The sequence below is a fragment of the Schistocerca gregaria genome, chromosome 11, assembly GCF_023897955.1.
Source record: "Schistocerca gregaria isolate iqSchGreg1 chromosome 11, iqSchGreg1.2, whole genome shotgun sequence".
In the NCBI taxonomy this organism is placed as follows: domain Eukaryota; kingdom Metazoa; phylum Arthropoda; class Insecta; order Orthoptera; family Acrididae; genus Schistocerca; species Schistocerca gregaria.
In genome coordinates, this window is record NC_064930.1 from 50,945,949 (window position 1) to 50,966,014 (window position 20,066).

The 20,066-nt window shown below is 39.5% G+C and overlaps 1 protein-coding gene across 1 annotated transcript in view; it reads right to left on the reverse strand.

Annotated features, from left to right (window-relative positions):
• The window catches only part of LOC126295120 (secernin-2), a 98,933-nt gene that overhangs the window by 64,761 nt on the left and 14,106 nt on the right, over positions 1 to 20,066 (reverse strand). Inside the window, exon 3 of the mRNA XM_049987391.1 lies at positions 7,815 to 7,999. Within this exon, the coding sequence (XP_049843348.1) occupies positions 7,815 to 7,999 (185 nt within the window). The remainder of the gene's footprint in view (positions 1 to 7,814; positions 8,000 to 20,066) is intronic.

The window sequence follows — 20,066 nt, forward strand, 5'->3', positions numbered from 1 at the left end:
TGTAGATTATCTCCTCACTGGGCAGACAATTACTGGAGAATACTATGCTATCCTGGACAAATTGCAACAAAAGATATGCGATAAAAGGCCAGGTTTAGCAAGGAAGAAAGTCACCTTCCATCGAGACAACGTGCGCCCCCATACATGTGCCATCGCCATGGCAAAACTACACAAACTAAGGTACGAATTGTTGCCACACCTGCCTTAATCACCTGACATGGCTCTATCAGACTTCCATCTCTTCCCAAAACAGAACATTTTTCTCGGTTGATGATTCACTTTAAACGAAGAACTGATAGCCGGAGTTGACAACTATTTTGCAGGCCTGGAGGATTTTCGAGATGGGATCAAGGCATTGGAACACTGTTGGACCAAGTGCATTAATCTATAAGGAGACTATATTGAAAAATAAAAAAGTTTCAGTGATGTAAGTACTTTTTTCTAATCCATTCCAAGAACTTTTCAAACCACCCTCGTATATGTAGAGATGTCAGAAGTGGGATATTATAATGTAGCACAGTGTGGTTGCAAGCACAGATAATGCTCGTGCAGCTCCAAATGGCTGACGTATTTTACGTTTGTATTAAAAAATTTTATACACGACATGAGTGTTTTTGCCACCCTGGGAACACAGTGAGTTGCCCTTCTCTTTTACTATCCCCCTCTATTAGTTCTGCATGAGAGTGTAATAATTCTGACATACGTCTCTAACAATGCCACAAAAATGCAGGCACTCAGGTGGACAGCTACTGGACTGTTTTGCACTGATTTGGCATGTTATTTTTATTTTGTGATTTTATCAAATAACACAGTGGCAACACTGACCGAGCCAGGTGCGAGATTCGTGTGTTCTTGTACTGAACAGTAATAAACAAACACTCCTCATCAGCACTGACATTTCCAATGGGCACCAATTCTGACCCATGATTCTATAGTTTTCTCAACAGAGAAATCACCCTGTTTATCCATTATTATTGATATCAAGATCACTCTACAATAAAGTAAACTATCAAATTTCAGTATTATTTTGTGTATATAACTCAAAACATATGAAACACACTATCCAAATTGGCATCACTCGCAGCATTATTTTTCTTAGCTCCACTGCCGATCGACACAAAGCTGTAATGAAAAGAATGACAAATGGAATGAAAAAAAAAAAAAAAAAAAGAGTGTTACATTTTCATTGCAACATGTGGTGAAGCGAGTGGGGTTTTCCTTTTGCTACCAGTATCTAAATTAGCAACAAATACAGGATGCAGGACTTCTCGCACTCCACGTGGCAGCCCGCACTAGATACGGGCTGCGTCATAGAAAATGATTGTTAGCTGATGTGTGCAGGGTGGATTGCCAAAGTAATGGGAAAAGTTGATTGTTACTATTATTCTTTCCTTTCTCAGACATTATTTCTGTTTAAAGATGGAAAGCGACACGGACCTTGATCAAGCGTGGCTTCCTTTTAACTGCACAGTATATGTTAAATTGCATTTAGGAACTTTCGGGTAACTGAACATGTATCAATAAATACAGATTTCTGTAGTTGTATATATACGTTTGGATGTAGCTGTATTGCGTTGATGTACTGGTGGATATTATGTGGTATGACTCCTGTAGTTGATAGTATAATTGGTATAATGTCAACTTTATCCTGATGCCACATTTCCTTGACTTCCTCAGCCAGTTGGATGTATTTTTCAATTTTTTCTCGTGTTATCTTCTGTACATTTGTTGTATTGTGTAAGGATATTTTGATTAGTTGTGTTAATTTCTTATTTTTATTGGTGAGTATGATGTCAGGTTTGTTATGTGGTGGTGTGTTATCTGTTATAATGGTTCTGTTCCAGTGTAATTTGTATACACCAATCTCCAGTAAATTTTGTGGTGTATACTTAAATTATTATTTATTATTATTAGTCACAAAACTCTCCGAGTAGAAGACGCTAAGTAAAGATGGTTCATTTTCCATTCTTCTTGTTCTTCTGGTTCTTTTTATTTGCCCACCACTTTTTCATTTTTTGCGAGAATTTAGCTCTTCTTTCTTCATTCCACTATGTTCCAGTTCCTTGGGCTTTTGTCTTTACTTTAACCTCCCATTTTCCTACTTTTGTTCTAAGATTGTTCCTTACAGCTATTTCTTCTTTGGGGATTTTGGCTAATTCCAAGTCTTTTTTTAACATTTTGGATCCATTCTCCTACATTAGCGAGGGAATAACATATTTTACTATTCTTTTTTATTAGTCTGTTCGGGAAGTCGCATTATGTGGCCACAGAATTTGAGGCGTCTTTTCCACATGTCTGTCTCTATGTTAAAATATTCTTCGATTTTGGAAGTTTTCTGTAGCCTATATCCCTTCTCGGTCCACCTTGGTCCCAAAATTTTCCTAATTATTTTTCTTTCTTCTTTCTTTAGATTTTCTATATCAGTTTCCCGGTTTAGTGCCAAGGTTCCACTGGCATATAACACTGATGGTTTAATTACCATTTTGTAATGTCTAATTTTGGCATTTAAAGATAAGAATTGTTTATTATAGAGGTTTTGCACCAATCCTAAATCTTTGAGCATTTTGTATTCTTTCTTGTTGTGCACATTTTTCAAGAGATAATTTCTCCTAGATATTTAAAGTGTGATACTCTGTTGATTTTTCCATATTTGGTTTGCAATTTGAAAATTTCTAAATTTGTTGTGGTAAACACACACTTTTCAAATTATATCTGCAGGTCAACATTCTATGTGCATTCTTTTAGAATTTCTATCTGTTTTATGGCCATCTCACAAGAATCTGCCATTTTTGTGAGATCGTCCGCAAAGGCTAAGTAGAGGATTCACAGGATTTTTCTATTTTCCTAATGAAATTGGTTTCCAGCAATTTTCTTCTTCAAGTTTCTTTTCCCATTCTTCCACGACTATCTACAACTACATTTAACAAAAAAGGCGATAACCCTTCGTCTTATCTAACCCCAGTTTTTATCTCTAATGGTTTTGAGTTTTCCCTTAAATTTCACTTTGGATGTTGTATTTGTTAATGTCTGCTGAATGATCATCTGAATTTTCTGATCCAATCCTTTTTCTTAGTTTATTAGCAATTAAAACTCTTGGTTTTCCTCTTTTGTTCTGATGCAACGTAACTGTGTTTCACTGTAAGATTTGAGCTGGACACAAGCTAGTGACCACCGGATGGCACTCAATATTGTTTCCTAGCTACACTCAGTCCACTTAAATAACTCCCTCACAGTTAGTACTGCCGATAAGGTTTGCCAGAGGGTTCCTCACTGGACATGCTTTGCAAAGTGTTTTTCAGCAGTTCCTCAGAGGGCCACTAAAGATCGTGCGGGGAATGCGGAGTAGACTAGTGAGGACATGCTGGTCCACCGGGACACACACTCACTAGCCGGACCTCGACCCGGTCATAGGTATCTCACCGCTTCTTCTCAGTCAGGCATCTTGCCCCGTCAGTCTCGGGGTCAGTAGCCTCCAACTAGCCTGTACACCTAGACTAGATTTACAGGAATAAATCTCCAGTCACCTTTTAACATTTCTGCTCTTATTTAATTGAAATTCTTTCACTCATATGCATCTCAACATCCCATTTTGCTTAAAATCCTGTACCTATGTTTCCCATTTCAGCTCATTCCACTGCAAATGGCAGCTATAAACTTAAGATTTGCACAGTAAATGTTATGAAGGATAGAAACATTATACTGAAAGCCATTTGCAGACATCTTCATTACTTTCAAAATGCAAAGAACAACACAAATTTTGGCAGAAGAATTGAGAAACATTTCTCAACAATTACCCTGTAGATTAACCAATAACTTAGAAATTTAGGGAACATACTTAACAAGTAGAGTCTGCAGCTCGTGGTCTTGCGGTAGCGTTCTCGCTTCCCACACACGGGTACCCGGGTTCGATTCCCAGTGGGGCAGGGATGTTCCCTGTCCCGAGATGACTCGGTGTTGTGTCATCATCATCATTACGGTCAGAGGAAGGCAATGGCAAACCACCTCCACTAGGACCAGCGGTGCGGGTTTCCTGCATCGTCCCCTACGCTCCTCGGAGTATGGGACATCATCATCATCATCATCATCATCATCATCAAGTAGATTAATAAAGTTTTTGCCAGTTTCCAGCTTTGTAGCTACAATAGGCTGAGGGATAGAGCAGTTTGAACAGGTTGGTTTGGAGGCAAAATACCATAGCCAGTTCCATTAAAAAATCTTGTACCCATTTTTGCAACTGTAAAGGCTTCGCTTGAGAATCACCTTCCACCAGGAAAATATTTTACGAATGACTGTAATCACTGCAGGAAAAGCAAAGAGAGATTTTAAATTATGGTAACAACCTTTTTGGCCTCTAGCCGAGAGATATCTGCGATACAGAGGATGCTCCCTCTACTGTCAACAATCGTGAACGTCATTTGGAATCTTCCCCGGCAGTTTAACAGTTGTAAGGCAAGTTTTCAGGTGTCATACATGGTTCTTTGTACGTTAAAGGAGACGAGTGCAGTCTGATGCTTCTATGGTTCGTCCTTCATTCACTACACGATTTCCTGATGGTAACCGAGGTATGTGGCTTTTACTAAAAAATAGTGTCAGGAGTGAAATGATGTTATCATATGATGACAGTTTCCATAACTGACTTTCCACCAGATGTATAAATAACATTTGAAGTGACTTTACGTAAACATACCTCAGATTTTGATTTTTGCTCCAAATTGTGGGTGCCGCCTGCAAAGAATACTCGATGGGTGGGATTCGTGTAGAAATTACCATTTTAAAGCAAGAAAATTTATCACTGAACTGAGCAGAAAATAGTGAAATTATTAGTGAACTGTGGAACTAAAGACGACTTTCTAACCCAAAATGAGCCAGGATCTGTGCCATATGACACCTCCCAAGAGTTTTTCTTTTATCTTCAGCCCTGGTGGGCTATAGTGTTAATTTAAAATACTGACTGCTCAAATGTTACATACTGCGTGTAAGGGTGGTACTGGTTGTGGCCCAGCCTAGTGGGCAGTGAGAATGGTGGAGCCTTCGCAGTGGTGTGTGTGGTTGGCCGGCGACATGTTGCCTTTCTTACTTGATTCGAGTGTTCTTGTTTTTTTATTTTTTTCTGGGCAATATACATTGAGGAACTCTGTAACTACAGATCAATTACCTCTATTATCTTCTGTCCTATATTTGCAGGATCAATGAGGATGTGTTTTTGTGGTGGCATTAGTAGTAAAGGGAATACAAGCAAGGACTAAATTTATCGCTCTTTGTGATATGTTGTTATGTCTACACACTTTACCTTGACAGGAATTTATTTGTTGGTTGTTAAGGCCGGTATTACACTCTCAAATTTATTTGTCAAAGATTTGATCAAATATTGGTCAAATTTATTTGCTACAGATCTCTGAGATGGCATTAAAAAGGGGTATTACACTGTCGTCATATTTTTCGTCAAAGTTCAAGATGGCTGACTACAACTTGTTATTAACTGCAGCAGTTGCATGTACCACAGTTGAACTGTGTGTATATGTGGAAGAGAAGCAGCGGAAAAAAAGGAAACGTACCTGGGTGAAGCCGTGGGTTTTATGACGAGATGATAAAAGCATTCAACAAAACTTGTTACGTGAGAATGTAGTGGAGGACGTCAGGTTGTACATAAATCACTTAAGAATGGATGAGCATAATTTCACATGTGCTCAGTGAAGTGTATCCTCATATCAAAAAGCACAATACTCATGTATAACTACTATAACTGTAGAAGACAGGCTCACTGTAACACTCCAGTTCCTTGCTACAGGAGTTACTCTAGCTTACAGTACAGCACTTTAATACCACAATGCACATTAACGAAAATAATACCTGAAACATGTGCAGCAATTTATGAAGCACTAAAGGACCAATGTCTGAAGGTGTCAATAATGTTCAACACACTATTTGCATTAAGAACTATTTTTATTTTATAAACATATCAATTACATTTTGTGTCCGAAAACTGTATCTCACGGTTAATAACCTCTGCAATATTTTTATAGCTCTCCAATCTTCTTGATCTATTTTTTTTGTATTCAGGCTGCCTCACGTAAAGCACCTCATCAGCTTCGTACATCTCTATTAATTTTGTAGTTTACAGTAAACACAATTTGTATTTACCGGCCTTGTTTATAAACACACTACAGATGACAGAACACTGCAGCCATACTAGCACTCCATGTGGTGACATTACACATTGCAACGAACAGAAGACAAGTGACTTATGATCAAATCTACAGCAATGCCCTAGATTTCATGAAATTTGATGACAGACGAGTTTTGACAAAGTGCCCTATTTCACCATCAAACTCCTTAGACGTAAATATTTGACATACCAACTTTGACAAAGAAATTTGACTGTGTAATGCCGGCCTAAGCTATGATCAGCATTGCTCTAGTTGTTCTTTAAATATATATGTACTGTTAAGTGTTGTGTCAATTAGCCTGGCACCTATTAAGCCTGGCGTGCTGATGATACGGTGCCATCATTTTGCCATGTACAAGTCCACTAGTGTTAGTGTGGGTTTGAGTCCTGTATAAGCAGGTCTGTGTAATCATATCTGTTGAAGAGACTTTCCCTCAGTTGCAACTATTTCCTTAAATCACATGTTAGTCAATAGTAATAGGATGATATCGCTCGTGGTTACATTGCATTGTATCTGGAACCGAGTGGTCTTAATCCACTACATTTTTCTAATACATCACTGTGTGTAGTGCTCATATTTATTGCTTTATCAACAAGTTTGAGTGATTGTGCTTCAGTGGATTTTGGGAGTAGGTTTATCAGGTCACTGGGTTTTGTACCTGTTAATTAGGTCAGTCATTTGTCTATCCAGCTGGAGATGAAGTATGTTGTAATATCAGTGCTGTATGGACATTTTTCTCTTTTGAAACTGTCAGTGGTTGTTATTTGGAGTTCACGTGTAGGCACCTTAAGACTTTTGAATTTTAGTGAAGCTAATGTCCGATATATCTTATAGCGGTTAAAGTGCCTCACTTGCTACATTTAGTTGTTGATCTCCATATGTCAGCAAATATGAAGTTGACTAGGGTCACATTTTTAACTTTGTTGATGAACATGCACAACCTTAAGCCTCGCTGAATAGTCATTGTGTGGCTTCAGTTAATGATGACCATCAGTTCTGGTCCCCCGACTTGGGTGTTGTAATTATATGTAGCTTAAGTACCGCAAAGGAATAAACCCCAACCCTCCACTTAAATATTGCTCGTGGAAGCGAGCAGGGGTGCTGTGATACACAAATTTAAAGAGTTCACTTATAACGGGGAAATATTAAGGAATCACATCCTTTATATCAGAACAGGCTTCAGATTTAGTACTGCGTCGAAATGGTGCAGACTGGACTGAAATTTGTATCTGAATCAGTGTAGGTGAATGATTTATAATGATCTCTCCCATCTACAGAGAATAAATTAAAACTCGTGAGAAATCTGAGTCAGGTTATTTATTTTGAGTTAACAAGACTGTATATTTCACCCAGCATTCAATTTATGTATATATTTAATTTTGGTTCTAAAGATACCTGTTTCGTGGCCAGCATGTCCTTATACATTTCAGGTCGTCTTGTTAGAAATATTATCTGCCAAATCAATCCCATAACACCACCTCAAATTTAGTAATAAATGGAGGAAACAACGGATTACATTAGACGTAGCAGATACCAATAGTGAACACGTGCCCCATGACAGTTTCCAGCCCATCACTGCATTTACCCTCCTCGCGAGGAAGACTTCGGGGAACTGCCGACCAGGTGAGTCGCTGCATGGTGCCTCACCTGACGAGATCCATGCCGATCAGGCGCTCCTCCTCGTCGCCGTTATCCACCAGCGTGAAGACCGCCTCGTTGCCGACAACCACGCCCGCCTCGTTCGCACCCATCTCGGCACCCCACATCCACGCCGGCTTGCTGAGCACCACCGCCTGCGTGTGTTCCACCTGGTCGATCTCCAGGTACGTACACTGAAAGAACAGCCAGAGCCACCAGTTATTTAAAATTGTGATTTTGGCCTACTGTGACATTCTAGTGTGACAGTTCAATATGAAGCTGTGATATACAAGGGTTGCCCAGAAAGTAATGCACCACATTTTTTTTCCTTCAACATTTCTTTATTGAACATAATGAAAATCATACACACAAAAAAATGGTGTTTCATCTACACACCCTATTTTTCCAGGTAATATCCATCATGTTCTATGCTCTTCATCCAGTGCAAAATGAGGGTGTGTATGCCCTGTTAGTACCAATCCTTGTTCTGGTGGCAGAGTCAATGCTTCACTGTGTGAATCACCACCTGATCGTCCTCAAAATGTCTTCCACGAATGGCATCCTTTAATGGCCCAAACAAGTGGAAGTCTCGAGTGGACTAGGTCAAGGCTGTAGGGTGGATGGGGTAACACTGTCCAACCCCGTTCTACGACGTGTTCAGCAGTCCACAGACTTGTCGGGCCGAGCGATACCTCGTTGCACCAAAACATCTCCCGCGTTGACGTGGCACCGAAGTCCCCAGAAGCACGTCGACTTTGTTAATGTGTCGACATATGCTTCTGAATTAATGTAGTACCACCTCTTGGCATTGTATCAATGAGAATCACACCTTCACAGTCCCAGAACACGGTGATCATGACCTTACCAGAAGAAGCAGTTGCTTTGAATTTTTTCTTCTGTGGGGAGTGAGAATGGCATCATTCCGTCAACTGTCGTTTTGTTTTGGGCTCAAAAAAATGAAAACAGGCTTCATCACCTGTCACAGTCCGGGACAAGTCCTCCCCCTGAGCTTCAAAACATTGCAACAAATTGAGACAAACATTTTTTCGGTGCAATTTGTGACCCACTGTTAAGACATCACAGGGCCCATCTCGCACACACTTTACAATATCCAAGAGTGGGGATAGTTGCATCCACACTTCCTTTGATGATTGACAGCTGCAGCACCAATTGCCAAGTTGTAATGCACGTTTCCTCGTAAATGACATCGACTTCCTTCAACGTGTCAGGTATGACAGCTGTGGATGGTCTCCCCAACCACTGCAAATCGTGGGGCTCAGTTGAACCGCCTTCTGATGACCTCACCTTCTGTGCCCAGCAACTAACTTTACTTCTGTCAGCAGCAGACGCTCCGTAGACTTTGCCCTAGTATTTGTGAATGTTCCCCACAGTTTCTTTCTCTGGAGTGAGAAATTCAATGACGGCACATTGCTCGTAATGTACATCACCTACAGAAGCCATTTTGAAACTGTCGTGCAGCTACACTATCTGTCGGAAGTGATGGAAACTTGGCACACTCACTCAAACTTCGAATAATATCTATGTAATGTTTTGCATTCGTGGTATTGTTTTCATCTGAGAAAAGAAAATGTGGTGCATTAGCTTCTGGGCAACCCTCGTAATTCTACTGAACTCGCCTCTCTTCATAAGTCTGGGATTGATTGCGATGACTGACTATTCTGCTGACTCTAGGATTGAGCGTGACCTCTATCTGTTGTATACAAATTGCTTAAAATGGATGCTGCTTTGCACACTGTAACCTGAAATCCTGCATAATAAAAGTTGGCTCTTATGTAACTTAGCACTGACTTTCGACCACTAGATGAAACTGCTTGAATCTTCCATCCACTTCTAAACTGATCTTTGTACTTTAATTTATTTGATCAGCTTTCTTTGATTGTTTCAAGCTTTCAGATTTGCTTTCTCTTTCACAAATTATCCCTAGATTTACTAACACATATTGGAAATTTGAACTACCTCTTATTTTCAGTGGTTTAATAGGTTTTCTGGCAGGATCGCTCCCGCGAACTACTTGTAAGCCTGAAGCATTTGATACAAGAGTACCACTCATCTTAATTGACACTTTTTAGAAAATCATTTTAAACCAACTGAATTCAAATGGAAGACAAGGTCAAAATACTGCTATCAATTAACTAAAACATCAGTAAACACAAATCAGCAACTCACACAATTGTTTCCCTAGAAAAATAAAAAGTTGCACGTTCCTAATTCTCCGATCAAGTTAAATAGTTTGACAGACATCACAAAAAGATTGACTGATTTTTATTTTGTCCTTTTTGAAGTGTGTCTTATTTTTGTTTGTTTTCAGTTCCCCAATCCCCACACTTCCCTTTCAAACGATTTCAATCAATGTATTATAAACATTATTTTCGAGTGTACAGAACTGGGGACTCTTAAATGTTACTCGGATGTACTGAATTATCTGTATAACTTCTCATCAGTATAACTGAAAATGATATGAAATTTAATTAACTCAATGTGATTTACAAGAAATATAATATGAGAGGTGTTCAAACAATAAAGTACAAAACAACACTGAGTATAACAGAAGTCTTTATTCAAAGTAGTCACCACAGGCCCGAGCGCAACTATCCCACTATTTCACGAGCTGAAGGATTCTCTGTTCCCAGAATTCCTATAGCTGTAACAAGAGCCAGTCACCAATTTTTTAGTAGGTGGTGGTGGTGGTGGTTCATGCTTCCATTGCCGAGATGCCTCACTAAGTCATCCCAAACTGACATACTTACACTTAAACCAGTTTGATTGTTACACCATTTCAAACCTTTTCATTTGAACACTCCTCCTTATTCTGATATGGAGTTAGTTTGATGCTATAGCAATGTGGACAATAGTTAGGACGATTTTGAAAAATGCTACCATCAGTTTGCCCAGTTATTGTATTTTTTTTAGTTAACATGTTTGCAGCACTTACTAAGCCAGGTATAAGATGCGTGTGTCCTTGTACTACACATTAATAAACAAACATTACTCGAAGTTACTGTTCCTTATTTGTGAAGTCACATCAAACAAAAAATGAATCATGGGCCTGCAACCCTGGACAACTAAATCTAAGTACAAATATCCACATGCAATGTAGCAGAATAAGACAACACTTAACAAAAACTATGATTCCAACGGTAATGAAGAATCTGGTAGCAGGCCACAAAGTTATGTAGGTATGTAAATTAAAAAGTTTTTATTGTAATACTAATCGATTACTGTATTGATGTCATTAAGCCAACTTGAGATCCTTAAGAGACCAATTAAGATGAATTGTAACCAATTTTACAAAAGTATTGCACCACAAACTGAAAATAAGTCAGTGTTAATGAAAGTCCAGTTTATCATTCACAAAATTCATATGTAGGACAGTAATAATAATTATGATGCAGCTAAGTGTAAAGTCCCAGAGAGTTTACACTTGAATAAAAACCAATCTGTATTTATAAAATAACCAATGAATATAATCAAAACACACTTATGGCATATTTTGTGTAATTTTGTCATGAACAATGCAACATTTCAACATGATACCTAACTTAAAAATATCACAATGATTTGTAAAACCAATTCACAAACAGTTTTGAAAGCTCAATTAAGTGTGTTTGAAACAACGTACAACACAATTTTGTTATTGTTGGCAGTATACAAGGAGTAATAGTAGTAGCCATAGTACAAGCAGTATTCTGTCAATTAACAGGCACTAAGCCTCTGTCAGTCTGTCAGTTTGTGATGTAATGAACAGCTGTCTGAAGCCAGTGAGGGCACTTAGAGATATGAAATCAGAGACAGAATACAGAGAGGAGGTAAATGTCTTTAGTGTTTAGCTTACGTCAGATAAACAGTAAATCTACAGCCCTGCAAATTGCAAACACTCTGGCCAGGTGTCCGAGGGGAGAAGTTTCAATTCAAAGAATTAACTGATTACTCCATCCACCACCCAGCAACTGTCGTAAGGTGTCACAGTAGAAGACAGTCACAAAAAGGCATATCTTAGCAGGTGCAGGCAGCTCAATACTTGCCCCTGAGGACTGCAATAGGGTCCCCATTTATGAGACACTGCACAAGGGGGGGGGATTAACATGAAACACAGCTGGTGCTAGACTTAATAGGAAGCACAATGTTGTTTAGCTTTCACCTAAATACTGTTACGAAGTTTTAAGTCATTAATTTACAAGCCCAAAACATTCCCACCTACCAAGTAGGAGAAGAGGATGAATCAGTGTGGCTGGTCAGAGGCATCACTGAGGTTCTGAGCCACACATCAGATTGGCTGAAGCCTAAAGTGCCAGTGGATTGATAGGCTAACTATAGGAAGGGAGAAATATTCCACTGCCACAATGCATTAAAAATCCAATTTTTTGTATTAGAGTTCTTAGCCAGATAACTGAGAAGCCAATCTGTCACTTGTCACCAGCCTCAGGTAAGCTCTGATAAGCCTGTTTTTCACGCAGTGTTGCTCTCAGTAAGTGTATTTTACAATACTGCTAGTGTTTGCTAATTCTGTTATCTCTCACCCCACAGACTCTACACTGACACATGCTGTGCAACCAGTGGCTTCTTCTAATGTTTACAATTAGCCTTCACAATAGTAGCTAGTCTACATGCAATTAAATAGTGTTCATCAGATATCCGAGTTCCTCAAGTCTCCTACTGCAAATATCCTACAGTCTCAAAATCTGTCTCTCTCGTAGGTGCCATTTGACTGTGCTCACTGTTGATGCAAGCACTCAACCTGCTGCCACAGGACACTCATCTTCGGCATTTGCTCCTAACTGCTCAGCAATTATAGACTGACATGTACCACTGCCTTCTCTCTACACTCTGCTATGGCAACAACATCTCTACATATGCTGTAATTAGTTTAACGTTGTCATCACCTTACCTATAGGAGTGATACACAGGCAGATGAAGAATATCTTCACTCAATAATGGGTCTCGAAATTTTGTAAGCAGGCTTTCGCAGGATAATTTGTAAAGAGTCTCAGAAATTCAGTGCTCTAGGCAATAATGCAAAAAAGTGACAAATGAAAAATTAAGAAGTGGGTCACCAGTGGTTCTAGTGTTAATCAAATTTTGTTCTCCTGGCCCCTACAAAACTGATACATAGTGGTTGTAGTACATTCCTAGACTCATCATTTAAAGCCAATTCTTGACACTTTGTAAGTAGGAAGCCTCGAGATATTTCTTTGTCGATCTTCAAGTGTCTATAACTTCAGTTTCTTTAGTACCTCCAACTATTTTCCACAGGTTAAATGAAATGGTCACCATCTATGCTGACCTCCTCTGTACATGTATCTCCTGTTAGTGCTAGTTGGAAAAGGTCCCGTACACTTGAGCAATATTCTGTGATGCTCTTCCAAGAGCCAAACAGAACTGTAACCCTTGCGCTACTGTTCTTTGTATACGTTCAGTATAAGAAAAGAAAACAATGAGCAATTCTGTTACGGATACCTCAATTCCTCCCTGTAGTACAGGCTTTATCCCAGGCTATTTTTTCACCTTCTTACGACTCCCATATTAATAAGTTCACACTATACTCTTCACAATGGCCTCATGACAATGTATTTGGCCCCGAGAGTGGTAAAAGGTAACGTCAGGGTCAGTGGAATAATTGTGCTCTTGCAGCATCACAGAATATTGCTCAAGTGTATGGGACGTGTGCCAAATAGCACTAACAGGAGATACATCTAAGACAAGGACAGCATAGATGGTGACAATTTTGTTTGGCCTGTGGGAGATAGTTACAGAGGTACTGAAGAAACTTAAGTAGTAAACACTCTAAGGTCAACAGAAATTGTCCCGAGTCTTCCTACTTATCAAGTGTCTTGGCTTTAAATAATGAATCTAGGAACATATTACAACCGCTATGTATCACTCTCATAGAGAACAGAACAAGATTTGATCAACACTGGAGCCACAGCTTGATCACTTGTTCAAAAATGGTTCAAATGGCTCTGAGCACTATGGGACTTAACATCTGTGGTCATCAGTCCCCTAGAACTTAGAACTACTTAAACCTAACTAACCTAAGGACATCACACACATCCATGCCCGAGGCAGGATTCGAACCTGCGACCGTAGCAGTCCCGCGGTTCCGGACTGAGCGCCTGAACCACTAGACCACCGCGGCCGGCTTGATCACTTGTGACCCACTTCTTAATTTTTTCATTTGTCACTTTTTTTGCATTATTGCCTAGGGCACTTAATTTCTGAGACTTTTTATGCATACCTCAACATCACAGATAACCGTACCATAGGTGCAACCACAATGGAGGGGTATCTGTTGAGAGGCCAGACAAGTAACACTAATCAAAACGGTATTGCGGTTGTGATACTGCGAACGGCTGAAAGCAAGGGGAAACTACAGCCGTAATTTTTCCTGAGGGCATGCAGCTTTACTGTATAATTAAATGATGATGGCGTCCACTTGGGTAAAATATTCCCAAGGTAAAATAGTCCCCCATTCAGATCACCAGGCGGGGACTACTCGGGAGGACGTCGTTATGAGGAGAAACAAAACTAGCGTTCTATGGATCGGAGTGTGGAATGTAAGATCCCTTAATTGGGCAGGTAGGTTAGAAAATTTGAAAAGGGAAATGGTTAGGTTAAGGTTAGATATAGTGGGAATTAGTGAATTTTGGTGGCAGGAGGAACAAGACTTTTGGTCAGGTGAATAAAGGGTTATAAATACAAAATCAAATCGGGGTAATGAAGGAGTAGGTTTAATAATGAATAGCAATATAGGAATGCGGGTAAGCTATTACAAATAGCATAGTGAACGCATTATTATGGCCAAGATAGATATGAAGCCCACACCTACTACAGTAGTAAAAGTTTATATGCCAACTAGCTCTGCAGATGACGAAGAAATTGATGAAAAAAGAAATTATTCATGTAGTGAAGGGACAGGAAAATTTAATAGTCATGGGTGACTGGAATTCGACAGTAGGAAAAGGAAGAGAAGGAAACGTAGTAGGTGAATATGGATTGGGGCTAAGAAATGAAAGAGGAAGCCGCCTGGTAGAATTTTGCACAGAGCACAACTTAATCATAGGTAACGCTTGGTTCAAGAATCATTAAAGAAGATTCTATACACGGAAGAACCCAGAGGATACTAGAATGTTTCAGATATATTATATACTGGTAAGACAGAGGTTGAGGAACCAGGTTTTAAATTGTAAGACATTTCCAGGGGCAGATGTGGACTCTGACCACAATCTATTGGTTATGAACTGTAGATTAAAACTGAAGAAACTGCAAAAAGGTGGCAATTTAAGGAGATGGAACCTGGATAAACTGAAAGAACCAGAGGTTGTACACAGTTTCAGGGAGAGCATAAGGGAACAATTGACAGGAATGGAGGAAAGAAATACAGTAGAAGAAGAATGGGTAGCTTTGAGGGATGAAATAGTGAAGGCAGCTGAGGGTCAAGTAGTTAAAAAGACGAGGACTAGTAGAAATCCATGGGTAACAGAAGATATATTGAGTTTAACTGATGAAAAGAGACAATATAAATATGCAGTAAATGAAGCAGGCAAAAAGGAATACAAATGTCTCAAAAATGAGATCGACAGGAAGTGCAAAATGGCTAAGCAGGGATGTCTAAAGGACTAATGTAAGGAGGTAGAGGCTTATCTCACTAGGGGTAAAATAGATACTGCCTACAGGAAAATTAAAGAGACCTTTGGAGAAAAGAACCACTTGCATGAATATCAAGAGGTTTGATGGAAACCCAGTTCTAAGCAAAGAAGGGAAAGCAGAAAGGTGGAAGGACTATGTAGAGGGACTATATAAGGGTAATGTACTTGAGGACAATATTATGGAAATGGAAGAGGATGTAGATGAAGATGAAATGGGAGATACGATACTGCGTAAAGAGTTTGACAGAGCACTGAAAGACCTGAGTCGAAACAAGGCCCCGGGAGTAGACAACATTCCATTAGAACTACTGACGGCCTTGGGAGAGCCAGTCCTGACGAAACTCTACCATCTGGTGAGCAAGATGTATGAAACAAGCAACATACCCTCAGACTTCAAGAAGAATATAATAATTCCAATCCCAAAGAAAGCACGTGTTGACAGATGTGAAAATTACCGAAGTATCAGTTTAATAAGTCACAGCTGCAAAATACTAACACGAATTCTTTACAGACCAATGGAAAAACTGGTAAAAGCCAACCTTGGGGAAGAATGTTGGATCATGTGAGGCAATACTGACCCTACGACTCATCTTAGAAGAAAGATTAAGGAAAGGCAAACCTACATTCCAAGCATTTGTAGACTTAGCGAAAGCTTTTGACAATGTGGACTGGAATACTCTCTTTCAAATTCTGAATGTAACAGGGGTAAAATACAGGGAGCAAAAGGCTATTTAAAATTTGTACAGAAAGCAGATGGCAGTTATAAGAGTCGAGGGACATGAAAGGGAACCAGTGGTTGGGAAGGGAGTGAGACAGGGTTGTAGCCTCTCCCCAATACTATTTGATCTGTATATTAAGCAAAAAGTAAAAGAAAAATTCGGAGTAAGTATTAAAATCCATGGAGAAGAAATAAAAACTTTGAGGTTCGCCGATGACATTGTAATTCTGTCAGAGACAGCAGAGGACCTGGATAAGCAGCTGAACGGAATGGACAGTGTCTTGAAAGGAGGGTATAAGATGAAAATCAACAAAAGCAAAATGAGGATAACGGAATGTAGTCAAATTAAGTTGGGTGATGCCGGGGAATTAGATTAGGAAATGTGACACTGAAAGTAGTAAAGCAGTTTTGCTATTTGGGGAGCAAAATAACTGATGATGGTCGAAGTAGAGAGGATATAAAATGTAGACTGGCAATGGCAAGGAAAGTGTTTCTGAAGAAGAGAAATTTCTCAACACTGAGTATAGATTTAAGTGCCAGGAAGTCGTTTCTGAAAGTATTTATATGGAGTGTAGCCATGTATGGAAGTGAAACATGGACAATAACTAGTTTGGACAAGAAGGGAATAGAAGCTTTGGAAATGTGGTGCTACAGAAGAATGCTGAAGATTAGATGGGTAGAGCGCATAACTAATGAGGAAGTATTGAATAGGATTGGGGAGAAGAGAAGTTTGTGGCACAATTTGTCCAGAAGAAGGGATCGGTTGGTAGGACATGTTCTGAGACATCAGGGGATCACCAATTTAGTATTGGAGGGCAGCGTGGAGGGTAAAAATCGCAGAGGGAGACCAAGAGATGAATACACTAAGCAGATTCAGAAGGATGTAGGTTGCAGTAGGTACTGGAGATGAAGAAATTGCACAGGATAGAGTAGCATGGAGGGCTGCATCAAACCAGTCTCAGGACTGAAGACCACAACAACAACAACAACAACAACAACGTAATTTTACATTTAATGGGGAAACCTTAAGTGGAATACGAAGATTCTCCTAGAACCACAGACATGTCAGTTCTGACCCCTCTGCTGCAGCCACAACAACAATTGCATTGTTCGTGTAGTTTCGTGCTTACTGCTAGACTGTGTGGTCGACAATTGCAAAACCTGCTTTATCTCAATGACTGATGATGTTGCAGTTCTCCAGCAGGAGAGGAGAGGGAGAGGAGGTTGAAACACGTCTGACTGCATATGCAAGTATTGCACAGCCAGTGCTCTGTTTCGTGAAATATGCTTTTAGAAATGCATTCTAAGTGTGTAAATAATGCTTGCAACATACAAATTTATTATGGCCAAACGTCTATGAACAGAAGAGGACATTATAAGTGCACTAAATGAGTAGATAGTCTGAGGACGAGCTGTTGAAGCCTTCATCTGAGGAATTACCACCACCCGAGTTCCACATGTTTCATCAGAAGGTGTTACTCCTCAGGACATTCTACTGAATACTGATGAGAAAGGTATGCATGTTCATGTGTTTCTTTTTACAATAATTATTGTTTATGTATGTGCTACAAAGACACAGATTTAAATTGCACCATTTATGTTTATAAGTTGTTGCTTTCTGGAGTTTTTACAAGTTTCGAATTACATTTATAAAGGTATGATGTTTGTCCTAACATTCCACAATATCTAGACTACTAATATGTGTTTTAATACCAATTACTACTATTACAGGAACAGCTGCCAAAAAGGGTAGGTCAACTCGTGATCGTGGGTGTCGTGGACAATGACATGACAGGTTGCAGGCTGCATCAGTTTCTTTCAGGTAGAGATATTCTAGCAACAGGTGGAACGACCTGGAATATTTGAGTTACAGGTGACTGTTCAGCTGCCAGATGTGGTGGGCACCTTGTGATAATGGACAAAATTCTGAAACACACTGTAAAACGCATCGAGGCTCAAGCACATCGAGTATAGGGTTCAGACAGTCTGACTACGAACGCTGAAGAACTGGAAGCTTTTATAGCTATACTGTACATCTGTGGTGCTATAGGAGTGAAAACCTTAGAACTAGACACATTGTGGTCAATGAAGCGGGGAAATAATTTTGTGAAGTCAACAATGGCTCGTGACATTCAGAGAGAAAACACATTATCTCAGATTTGAAATTACATCCACAATATCACAACGACCAAAATAAGACAAGTTTGCTTTGTTATCAAAAAACATGGTGTTAGTTAATTGTGAATGCACAATGTAGCTACATACCGGTTCCAAGCATAACAACTGACGGACAGCATTTTCCTTCAAAGGGTCGTTGCTGATTCACACAGCTCATGGCCTCCAAACCGGACAAATACAGGCAGTAGATAAAGACACCAAATACAATGTAAATGCTTTCCCTTATCTAGGAAGAGATGACATTAGGCCATCTGATGAGCATCTTGGCAATTTTGTTGTGGAAAAATTGATGCAAGATTACCACAATAAAGGTAGAAATGTCACGTGACAATTTTTTCACCCCCTTGGCACCCTCTGAAACCTTGACAGCAAATGTTACAAGTCTAGTGGGCACAATAAATGGATCTTGCAAGAAAATTCCAGTCTTATCGAGAAGCCAAAAGAAGCGTTAAACAGCACAGTATTGTTGAAGAATTATACTAAAAAACGGCAGTTTACTAAAAAAGAGCAACAAGAATTTCCTGATTCATAGTGCCATGCATCCTTATTAATAAAATTCAATAAGGTATAAAAAAGAAGCCATGTACAGTTACATTTTATAATGGCTCTAAATACGGAGTTGAAGTGATCGACCAAATGGCTCACAAATACTCTGTGAAAGCACCACTGAGACATTGGACTGTTCACACACTTTACAACATGATGGATTTGGCACTGATAAATGCCTGAGCATTAAACAACACACCAAATGGGAATAAGTTGAAATGCAGAGAGTTTATACTGCAGCTGGGGAAGGAGTTCGCTGAGAAGTACACAGCAACCAGGAGGACTAGTACCTCTGCCACATCCGAAGACATTCCTGAGAGACAAGAACAGCAAACACGTTGCCTTGTAAAATCTAATTGTCCAAGAAAGCTGTCTGCAACAAATGTAGATCAAAAACCAATTATCCATGCTCATAATGTGATGGTAGCCAGTAAACGTACCTGCAAATGTGTCTAAGCTTTTTAAAATAATAAATGGTAATTTGTGGAAAGCTACATTATATTTGATGATTTCATACTGAAATTTCCGGAGCTTCAACGAATACATTCATTAGTAGTTACAATAACCCACTGACACAGGAAAGATACACGGGTCTTCAGTGACCCAAGTGAGGTTCTAGGTATGTCCAAATCTCAGCAGTCAGAGTGTTAATTACAATGCTCACACACGGGCATTTTAACATTACTATTCTTGCACTCTGTATGTGAATGGAATTGGAAAAAAGCCCTAATAACGGGCACAGTGAGAACTACCCCCTGCCACACAATTCTCAAAGGTTTGGAGAGTATGAATGCAGATGTAGATTTTTCATGCAGCAATGCTCTGAATGCTCACTGTGAGATATAATGGGAACAAAAGATGGTGTGTCAGCTGATGGTTCTACGCAGCCTACAAGAAACAACAGATTTTGAAGCAAGAGATGATTGAATGTTGTCACATTCTCAAGTTAACAGACACAAAATATGCTGTGTATTCAAAAGATGGAAGGGCTGTGTTCTCAGCTCTCACTGTAACATATTTAGGAGAAACAGTCAAATATTTGTGACAGCCAAGGTTATAGCTTTCACAGCTGCTTATGAAACCACACCACTACTTTTCTCACCTCTCATTGGTTAGATGAAACTACAGTGAACTCTGTGTATGTTCCTACATTTT